The sequence below is a fragment of the Volvox carteri genome (genome assembly GCF_000143455.1).
Source record: "Volvox carteri f. nagariensis unplaced genomic scaffold VOLCAscaffold_7, whole genome shotgun sequence".
NCBI classification, from domain to species: domain Eukaryota; kingdom Viridiplantae; phylum Chlorophyta; class Chlorophyceae; order Chlamydomonadales; family Volvocaceae; genus Volvox; species Volvox carteri.
In genome coordinates, this window is record NW_003307550.1 from 1,131,978 (window position 1) to 1,143,377 (window position 11,400).

At 58.1% G+C, this 11,400-nt stretch overlaps 1 protein-coding gene across 1 annotated transcript; it reads right to left on the reverse strand.

Annotated features, from left to right (window-relative positions):
- Positions 1 to 2,405: 2,405 nt before the first annotated feature.
- Positions 2,406 to 3,873, reverse strand: VOLCADRAFT_33452 (uncharacterized protein; the record flags this gene model as incomplete). Its single annotated transcript, XM_002947724.1, has 4 exons — positions 2,406 to 2,497; positions 2,666 to 2,952; positions 3,482 to 3,579; positions 3,796 to 3,873. Coding segments are annotated over 4 exons (555 nt in total), but the record flags the coding sequence as incomplete, so codon positions are not given.
- Positions 3,874 to 11,400: the final 7,527 nt, after the last annotated feature.

Consider the following 11,400-nt stretch of genomic DNA (forward strand, 5'->3'; position numbering starts at 1 on the left):
GCTCCATGCTCGCACAGCCTTACTAAAATAATCGCGTATTTGAAGAGCGTTTAGTGGCCGAAATACCACAAATAACGGCGAACACAGAGGTTACCAAACAAAAGCTTCAGCACGTTGTCTCGACTACTACTCGCCAGCTTCTCGTCCGGGCAGGCAGCAGGTACGCACCAAGCGAAGGCGACGTCCAGCGGGGGCACCACATCTTTGCCATTGTTCTGCTCCATAACCTTTATCCAAAAGCGCTCGTAACGCGCTGCAGCTGCAGCCGCGTAATAGCCCGTGTACAAGCCACCTTATAAGCGCAGGCACGGCTCGATTAATTGCACAAATATATATAGGATGCAGAAGAATTTCATCTTTCACTCCTACCTCTAGGGAAGCAGTCCACTGCATGAAATAGCCGAAGCAAGTCCACGCACTTTGAGGCAGGCTCATGCGTAGATATAAGAGAAGCGAGGTTTCCCTGCCATTTGTCTGCCATTTGTTTCCCTTGACGATTTCTATTTGTTATAAAATTATTGTTATTTCACCGATAGTCACGTAGGACTGATGCCAAGGGGCAATAAGTTTCGGCGGTTCGAGCCTCAAAATGAACCCACCCTGGAGCTGACCATTAAAACCGCGTGAAAGAGGCACAACACATTGCGGCGGTTAGCAATCGGGTTGCGAAGAAAATCGGCATCTGGTGCAGAAACGTGAGCTGGCTAAGTTATGTGGTTTCGCGCAAATCGTCAAGCTCGCCCTGACTCCGGCCCCTTTCTTTCTCCGAAATTGTTATAATGATATCAAGCAACCGGTTGGTTGGTCCGGCCGAGTGCGCTTGTCCCGTGGGTCATTACGTGACCTATACTGGTGGGCGGACATCCCTACCCATCGCTGATCGGCGGCTATTCTGCGGCTATTCACCAGGGCCCTGTCGCAGTTGAGCTTTCGGTGGATGTATCGCGCCATTCCTGGGGCGAAGTCCTGCATGGTCGTGGTGGTATGGCGCGCGGTTATTATTGGTCGGCACCAGAGCTTGGTAGCTTTCCAAGCACATCAATTGGGGGGAGTTGAGCGCTGTCCGTCATGCATGTAGATGGCACGAGGCTGTGAGGTCGCATGTAATATCGACATTTTTGCGACATCACTGCCTATGTCGGCTGTGTGTACTCTTCTGCTGCGTTACGCACTCCCTGTGAGACCGCTGCGCGTACCACAATGGGAAGCGAATATTATTCCTCTGGAAGCAGAGGAAGCTCCTGAACAGGCAATGCTACACCCAGTGTTGCAAGGCATAGACAGGGTGGCGACAGTTTTGAGCAGTTTTGACAGGGGTTTGGTATATGGCAGCAACGGCCAATGGGAACAACCATGCATCATTTCGTCATGCATATCCCCGCTGCAACGCGTCCATCTGCAGCCTCATCAGCGAGTTCTGGGCTGTGGCTGTGGCTGTGAACGCGCACTCGACCGCGGCTGATGCCCCAGAAGGCGGCGGCGATGCCGCCTCGGGAGACACCTGCCCACCTCCCTCATCCTTGGCGGTCGCGTGTCCATCACTTCCTCCCCCTCCCCATCCGCCTCGCACTCCTCCTCCTCCTGCACCTCCTTCCCCCTCCCGCCAATGCCGCACACTCCACACCACCTCTCCCACGCGGTGAACCAGTGACAGCAGCTCCTGCCGTACTACGGCAATCTTCCCACTTGGCAGCAGCTGCCCGCCGCCCTCTCCTTTTCTTCCTTCACCAGCCGTATGTTGATGCTGCTGCTGCTGCCGCTGCAGCTTTCCCTCCAGCCTCCCCTGCTCCCCCTCCCCCTCCTCCTGCGCCTCACGGCCATCCTGAGCCCCCCGGACACGCATCCATGCGGCCATCTCCGCCGCGCGGCGAACCACAGGTGCAGGTAGACCAGCCATCTGCGAGGAGCAGTGTCACCACCACAATCAGTTACATACATACATACATACACACATACGTACACACACATACGTACGTACAGGCATAAGTGCATGGGTCAGCGTGCGTGCGGGCCTCCGTAGCTAGGTCAGGGCCTTACGATGGAGGGGCCGTTCTAGGGGCCGCCGCAACTGTGGGGCGGGACGGACTTAGGCAGTCAGGCAGTCAGGCATGCAGGCATGCAAGGATGTTGAGGGGCCGGAGTGGCCCCCCACCAATCCCCAATCAGGTCAGATCGGATCAGGTACCATAGGGAAAGGGGGACGCGGCCTCGCTACTCGCACCTCATTAAGCAGTAATTACTTTAGCGACCACTTACAACCCCACAACCTTTCCAGTGCCGCACACACTGATGTGTTTAGACGGACATCAGCCCCTCGTCGACATCCTGTTCGTCGCCACCTCGCCCACACCCGCTCGACCTGCTCGTCACCCGAACAGCCCTACCGCCCTACGTCGCTGCCGACCCACCTGAGCCACGTTGAGCCCGAAACTCTCATCTGCGGCGCAATCTCGCAGCTTGTAAAGGAAGGTGATGCGAGGAGGCGCCCGCGCCCCCACTGCCTGCGCCTTCGCGTTCTGCACTCCCGCACCACCTCCTCCATCGCCGCCATCTTCTCCACCACTTTTCAATAACGTAACCCCGAACCCCCCGCCTCCCGTCCCCTCATCTTCCAATGACTTGATCGCAGCTGCGTCAGCCATCTCAACATCCCCCTGACCACCACCCTCCTTCCCCTCCTCGCTCTGCTCGTCCTGCCGTACATATGCCATATGGCACGCCCGTACAGCCCGGGGCCACCTTCCCACAGCCGTTTCGGCTAGCTGCGGGTAATGCGTCACGAACAGAACCAAACACGACGTAACTGACAGCAAGTGGTGCAGGACCGCCTCCGCTACCGCCACGCCATCGTGGGTAGCCGTACCACGACCCAGCTCGTCCAGTACGACAAGGCTTCGCGGCGTTGCAGCGGCTAGCAGCGCTGCTGTGTCAGACATCTCCTCGAAAAACGTACTGCATGAGTGTGTGTATGATATACGGGCATGTACGGGTATTTGTGTACGGTGGCAGGAAAGGGGATCACGGGGTGGGGCGGGGAGTTGCGGCGCCAGGGAACAGGGGGGGCTGGGAGGGAGGGGGGGCTACGAGAGGCGGCAGAGGAGGGCCCTGCGATTTGAGTTATGAGCGGCGGTTTGTCACAGTGGCAGTGGCAGTGGCAGGCCGCAGTGGAAATGCCTTAACGAGGAGGAGCTACGTAAGGGCTATGATGTAGTGTAGGAATCAGTTAACCTAACACTTAACTTTTCATTATTGCCCTTCCATCACTACCATACCTTTCTCCGCACCTCGCCTGTCCACCTACACCTACACCGCAGTCCCCTCCCACGCCAACGTAAATACAACCCAAACCTGCAGCATACATGCATACATGCATACATACATGCATACATACATGCATATGTATGTACATACATACATATGTACCTACAGGCAGGCAGGAAGGCAGACACTCACAGCAGGTCGCTGCTGTCCGGCGCCTCACCTCCTGCCCATCAGTATGTTGTCCGAGGCCCCCATGCGGGTGTACACGCCGTCGAACGCGGTCATCTCCAGGGAGGTCGCGGGGACGTAACTGCCCACCTGGGGAGGTGACGTGTGCGTCTGTACGTCTGTACGTCTCTACGTCTGTGTATCTGATTGCAGGTCTGAGTGTACGGTGCGTGTGTAGTAAAGTAAAGATAGCCTACATTCACGGACAAGTTGTCCCTTACGGCAACTACATATAAACTACATCAGACAGACAGACAGACAGACAGACAGACGGACACATGGATACATCCCGTCCCTCCTACACACCTGCGCCATAACCACCAGAAGTGCTGCCGTACGAGTGTAGCACGACTTGCCGCCCATGTTGGGCCCCGTCACGATCAAACACCGGGTGCCGCCACCTCGACCGTCAAGATCAACATCGTTAGGCACCGCCACGGACGTGCCGACGCCGCCACCGCCACTTCCCCGGGCGCGCATCGCTCCGCTGAGCCTGGCATCCAGCATCGGATGCCGTGCATCGCGCGCTCGCAGTACAGCTGTCGGCTTCGCGCCGCCGCCGCCGCCGCCTTCCGGAGCCGCCGCCGACGACGACGACGACACTGGTTCGTCCGCCAGGAAGACCGGTCGGCAGTAGCCTGGCGTCGCCGCCAGCGCCGCCAGTGCTGACAGGACATCGAGTTGCGCCGCTGCTCGTACGGCAGTGAGGGCTCGCGGGTAAGTAGGTGCGAAGTCGGAGAGGAAGTCGGACCAGGAGGACGACTGCGCGGCGGCAAGGCGCTCCCGAGCAACACCAAGAGCCTGTGGCAGTACGAGCAGCAGTACGAGCAGTATGTATGTCGTTATAGGGTGGTTAAGCTTCACCAGCGGCCCCCTTTCCCGAGGCAGTCCCTGCTCTCCCCTGCGAGAGGGGAACCCTAATCCATTCATCCCATCCGACTTCAGAATGTATTCGATGGGTTCAGCAACTCACCACCAGCATCCAACCAAATCTAGCGGATCAACGGCGCCTCAACTTAGTTCCTGGTCAGCCCGGAAGTTGATTGTATCACGTCCTACATCGTCCATAAGATGGGGGGCCACCTCCCATTTCAACACTTCTCAAACACCCGAGAAGTCGGCAGGCGGATTTGAGCAGTATAACCAGCAGTGAAAGCACAAAGTTAGAATCAGCAACAGGAAAAGGAGCAGCAGAGAAAGCTCACCTACCTACCTACTCGCCCACCTACATACCGGAAAAAACAGTAAAACGATGCCCCCCCCCTGGCCCCCCCCATTCAACCCCCAGCTCCAATACCTGCAGTCCCGCAGCGACTTCAGGCGGGTGGTAGCGATGGAACTTCTTCGTGGAGCAGACCTGCCGGATATGTCGGGGAAGAGGGAGGAGAGGGAAAAGAAGGTCTAGTATCGGGTTATCCTAATAATAATCATTCACAATAAAATAAAAAATGGAAGTCTCCTAGGGTTTGCATTTTCTTTATCATTGTCATACCGCGGTGATGATGACCGGGCGGCGCCCCTCAGGACGCTCAGGGTTTTGAATTTTTGATGCAGGAAAATAACTTTGTAAAGGAAATGAATTCATGTAAAAAACAACTGATGGATGATGACGAGGTCAAACAGAGGGAGGGGAGCAAGGAAAGAAAAACATCGCTGACTTTATATGAATTGATTAAATAAACGAGAAGAAACAAAAAACAAAAAAAGACATGTCAGGACAAAACCCGTACCTTATGCCATGTTTTCGGCACCCTCTTCTCCGCCTCCACGGGCACCTCCACAAGGTGGCTGCCCTGGTTCTGAATGGTGACGTACGACACAGCGGGGAGACCCACCGCACGCGCCAGGGAGGGAAGCAGACTCTATTTCCGGTGGGAGGGGTTTTGTGCGGCGGCGGGAGAGAGGGGGGGAGTAGGGTCAATTGGTAATAACTGGAAGCCGAGACACAGTGTAGAAAATCAAAACCCAAAAAAAAGTAAAAAAATGTGCACATACATACAGACCAGGCAGGCGGGCGGCTGGCAGAGGTTAAGGCCTGACATCTGCTCCCGGAGTGACCGGGTTCTAATCCGCCTGCCAACTCCTCGGGTGTTTGAGGAGTGTTGAAATGGGAGGTAGCCCCCCATCTTATGGACGATGTAGGACGTGAAAATATCTACTTGCGAGCTGGCCAGGAACTAAGCTGATGCGGCGTTGATCCGCTAGATTTGGTTGGATGCTGGTGGTGAGTTGCCGAACCCAACGAATACATTCTGAAGTCGGATGGGGTGACGGATTAGGGTGCCCCTCTAGCAGGGGAGAGTAGGGAACTGCCCCGGGAAAGGGGGCCGCTGGTGAAGCTATACCACCCTGTAACAACATACAGACCACACACATTGCTTAAGACGGAGCATGAGCACAGTGCAAACATCAAGTGTCGCAATCCTCTACGTGGACCTGGACCTGGACCTGGACACGAAACCCAAGGCGACATGGGAGCACACGGCCGCATTTCCGCCTTCCCCTTTCCTCCGCCCGTCTTTCCCCGATACCACACGTGCACACACACACACGCACACACGCACGCACGCACGCGCACACACACACACACACACGTAACACATACACACGCCCCGTGGCGGGCCTTTAGCGAATGCGGGTTCACCTGCAAGTGCTCCTCCGCCCCCCGTACGGCGTCCTTGGCTCCCCACACAACCGGGAACCTGAGGTGGGGCAAACAACAGACCAGCAGCAGTAGCAGCAGTAGCAGTAGAGTAGCAGCAGTAGCAGTAGAGTAGCAGCAGTAGCAGTAGTAGCAGCAGCAGTAGTAGCAGTAGTAGCAGCAGTAGTAGCAGCAGTAGCAGTTGTAGCCCTCAGCACCAGGAAGAAAGAGCGAGATGCGAGGGCGAGGGCGAGGGGTGATACAGGGATGACACGCGGAGGCCCTTGCGGCCAGTGTAATCTGGTTGCTCTTGAATGAAAGGAAGAGAAAGAGTCAACTCTACCACCGGACCACCCGGCCGCCGCGGCGGCCGCCCCCCCCCCCGGTGTCCCCACCACACACCGGGTTCGGTCCGCAAACAGGGCGTCAAAGTCGTTGGCAGCCGCTGCCCGGGTATCCAACGGCTGTAGCAGCGCCGCTAGCGCCTCCGCCAGCCCCTTACTCGCTACCTGCCGCAGCAGCAGCCGCAGCAGCGGAGAGCCAACACGGAGATCGGCTCCATCCGACAGTCCCGACGGGGTTCTGCAGGAGTAATTGTCGTCATTGGCGCCGCCAGCGTCCTCATCGTCGTACGGCAGGTCCTCTGGCGGGTCCGTCAGGGGCTGTAGCCCGAGGTCCGTACGGAGCTGTTGATGTGGCGGCGGGGAGGGGAGGGGAGGGGGGGTTGATGCGCCACGATGTCTGGGCACTACACTAGCCAACAGCCCAACACAGCCCCACTCCGCCATGCCCTGCGTGTGCGAGCTGTGTGTGTGTTTTACGCACCCTCCGAGGTTGCGTTAATCTCCTACGGTGTAACCTACGGTGTAACCTAGGGTGCCCCCATACATACATGAGGGTGCCCCCATACATACATGCAGGCGGCTGGCAGAAGTTAAGGCCTGACTTCTGCTCCCAGTCGATCCAGTCGACCCGGGTTCAAATCCGCCTGCCAGCTCCTCGGGTGTTTGAGGAGTGATGAAATGGGAGGTGGCCCCCCATCATATGGACGGTGTAGGACGTGATAATATCAACTTGCGAGCTGACCAGGAACTAAGTTGATGCGCCGTTGATCCGCTAGATTTGGTTGGATGCTGGTGGTGAGTTGCCGAACCCAACGAATACATTCTGAAGTCGGATGGGGTGACGGATTAGGGTGCCCCTCTAGCAGGGGAGAGCAGGGACTGCCCCGGGAAAGGGGGCCGCTGGCGAAGTTAACCACCCTGTAACAACATACATACATGAGGCAGGCGGCTGGCAGATGTTAAGGCCTGACTTCTGCTCCCGGGGTGTCCGGGTTCAAATCTGCCTGCCGACCTCTTGGGTATGTGAGAGGTGATGAAATGGGAGGCGGCCCCCCATCTTATGGACGGTGTAGGACGTGATGATATCATATCAACTTGCGAGCTGACCAGGAACTAAGTTGAGGCGCCGTTGATCCGCTAGATTTGGTTGGATGCTGGTGGTGAGTTGCTGAACCCAACGAATACATTCTGAAATTGGATGGGGTGAATGGATTAGGGCGCCCCTCTCGCAGGGGAGAGCAGGGAACTGCCTCGGGAAAGGGGGCCGCTGGTGAAGCTATACCACCCTGTAACAACATACATACATATCTGGAGCCCTGATGAGGGGGCCCATACGAGCGAGTCTAAGGTACACCATGGGGCCCAGTGTAAAGCTGTAATAAAAGAAAGCTCGAGACAGAAGTTATGCGGGGGGGGGGAGGGGTATCTGTCGGGTAATGTGTGTGACCCTAACCCAGCCCAGCCCCGAGGGTCCCCGGCTCCAGGGAGCCATATTCGTTCTCTCGTACACGTACCTGCTGCAGTGCCCGTACAGTAGCTACGAACTCAGCTGGCGAGGCGGTGCCGTACAGGCCCCGAGTGACACCTCGCTCCACGTCAGTAAGGCGGGAGAGGGCCTGGTCCAGGGGGGTTCATCGGGGGGAGGCGGCGGGGGGGAGGGGAAACGGGGGTTTGGGGTATGTGTATATGGGGGGAAGAACCGTATGCAACAAGGAAAACAAGGAATGAAGTACTGTATACTTAGGGGTTGGGTTGCGGATGGGTTCCGTGCTTTGGCGGGAAACAGCGTTGGACGTGATACTCCAGGTGAGATGACGTCATACGTCCTTGTCCTACATGTCGTACATGGCTGCGGATGGATCCACGGGTACCTGGACGAGCTGGTTCACATGAGCGTAAACCGAACGCCCTCTTTCTGCCCCTCCCTCCCTCCCTGCCCCTCCCTCCCTCACCTTGGCCACATGACACAGCGGGGCGGCGCCTCCTTGGGCTGCAGCGGCACGAGGCCACGAGGCCATGGTGGCAGGTGGCAGGTGGCAGGTGGCAGGTGGCAGGTGGCAGGTGGCAGGTGGCAGGTGGCACGGGGGAAGAGTAAGGAGAGTAAATTATGGATGGTGAATACGGAATAAGGACAGTAGATTTGGTGGGCAGGTGTGCCGCATCAAACCAACCAACCAATTAACTAACCACCAAGTCCGCGAGGGGGAATGGGTGATCTGCTTTACCCGTACTACTCCCCCCACCTCCTTCTCCTTCCCACCTCCCACAACCCCAAGTAAAAACCCGCCCGGGTTGCCGTACACGCTTCCCCCCTCCCCCCGGCCACCAGCAATCCTCCGCACTTCAACCACACACACAGACACACACACGCACACACCAGGTCGCCGTACAAACAAACAAACCCCTGGCCCCTGGTATATCCTACACCCGCACACACACCTGCTTCCAGAAGCTCCGAAACCGCGTCCTGGCGCCTCAGGATAAGATCTCGTCGACTCAACGGCCTAACCAACCACCTTCGAAGCAACCGCGACCCGAAAGACGTGTGCGTCCGGTCCATGAGCCGCAATAGCGTGCCGTCGCCGCTACCGCCTCCGCCGCCTCCGTCACCCGCCTCCGCCACCGACACAATCTCCAGCTGCCGCAGTGCGTTGGGACCCAACGCCATCTCCTGAAGCAGCGGCGGCGTCGCCGACGGCGCCGACTGCGCCGCCGTCGCCGCTGACGGGATTGACGTCGGGGGAGGCAATGTACGGCAATTCAACGGCCTCCAACAGCTGCTCACTTTAAGCGCCGCCGTCAAACCGAAAGGCTGCAGATGGTGGAGGGCGCCCCACGTGGCGAGTACGACAGCCGGCGGCAGACCCGCCGCAAAAGTGGCGAGCGGGGTGACAGCAGCGCCGGGATGGGCCTCCTGGGTTGCCGTACTCGCACCTGTCACCGGAAGTTACGGTGTGGGCCTGGTGGTTATGTACGGTTATGTGTGGGGCTGGTGGCGAGTTGGCGGCCCCAGGAGGCGGAGGAGGCGGCACATCGGCGCCATGTTGTCATGTTATGAGGTCACATGTTGTCATGTTATGAGGTCACAACGACCGTAACAAGAACCGGAGGACGAAGACATTTTTGGGCAGATCTAGACAGACAGACAGACAGGCTGACAGACAGGCAGACAGGCAGACAGGCAGACAGGCAGACAGACAGACAGACACAGACAAACGGACAGTACGAAGAGACCTCTCTCATGACAGAGGAGGAATGTGGTCGGGGAAAAAGAGGATAGATGGGGCCAGAAATGTGGCGGAAGCTAGCTACGACTCTACACCCCGTACATTAAGAATAGGATGAAGGTTACGACTACGACTAAGACGCAGAATGGCTTTCAGGGGGTCGATGCAACCTGAGAGCGCACCTCCGGAAAAGAACGCCGCCACCTCCCGCCGCGCTGCCGCCACCCAGCCTGCTGCCTCGCCATCCGCCGCCGCCGCCGCTGCCGCCGCATCATCATCATCATCATCATCATCATCATCATCATCACCTTCTCCTTCCCCCCCTTTCCCGCCTTTTCCCCCCGCCGCCGCTGCCTGGGCCCCCCTCTCACGCGACCGTTTCTGCCGCTGCCCCTTGCCTTTCCTTCCCTCTTGCCCCTCCTCCTCCTGTTGCTCATGTTGCCCGTGTTTGTGGCTGCTGCGCAGCGTCGTCGTCGTCGTCGTCGTCGTCGTCAGCACTGGCTGCGACGCCATCGAGGGGGGCTGCAGGTGCTCCAATCGACACGCGGGCGTGGATGAGACGTAATTCATCAGCATCCGTTTGGTAGCGGGTCGCAGGCCGGCGCCCACCGTCACCACCTCCACGGGTGCCGCCGCCAGCAACAGAGCCTCGAGCTCGTCGTCCGTCGAGGCCGCCGCCGCCGCCGCCGCCGCTGCTGACCGCTGCTGCTGCCGTTCCTGCTGCCGCTCCTGCTGGCGGTGGCGTCCGGCCGCGGCTTCATCATCACCGCCACCGCCGCAGATGCCGTACACGATATCGCCCCCTGTTGAGGCATAACCATCACCACCGGCGGTACATACAGACCGACAGTGCTTACCGACGTGAACGAGGAACTGAACGGGAACCAGCAGAGAGATAGTATGGGGGGGGAGGGAGAAGACGGACAAAGCTGTGCCGACGTCGAGGGGCATCAGGCCCCGTGTAACTGCACATACATACATACATACATACATACATACATACATACAGCTATAAGGAAAGCCGTTCCTTCCTCCGCTACGCCGTTTTCCATTACTTGGCGTGCGATCTTAACCAACGCAAGCCAACTACCAACTGACGCGATCAACCAACCGCACGGGCCCTACACGCTGACAGTTACCTGCGACATCCAAACAGAGCACGCCAAGAGCTCCCACACCCTCCTGCGATTAGCATCAGCAGTGGCAGCATCAGCAGTAGCAGCAGCGGTGGCATCAGCAACTCTAAGATATACATTCGTGCATACTCACTACACGCATATTCACATATATGTGTATGTAAAGGCCGTACACCTGCAGGGGGCCTTGGTGGGGAAGCAGGAAGGGACACACGCGGCAGGACACACATACATTTGGATGACATACATACACACGCACACGCACCTGGCCGGCAATGCCACCCTGTCGCGGTGACGGCGCCGTCGGCGGGAGCTCCGCCAGTACGAGCACGTTGGCTGAGGCGCCGAGCTGCAAAGGTACGGCATCCTGCAGCTCGTCCAGTGCATCTTCCTCACCTGTACGACGGTGTACGGGTACACATCCCATGCGCGGGTACGGCACAGGCACAAGCACACGCGTTTGGATGACATAATTCACATGATACCTCCCCTCCCCTCCCCTCCCCTCCCCTCCCCTCCCCTTCCCCTCTCCCCTACGCAGAGTTCATGAGCCAACGGAGAAG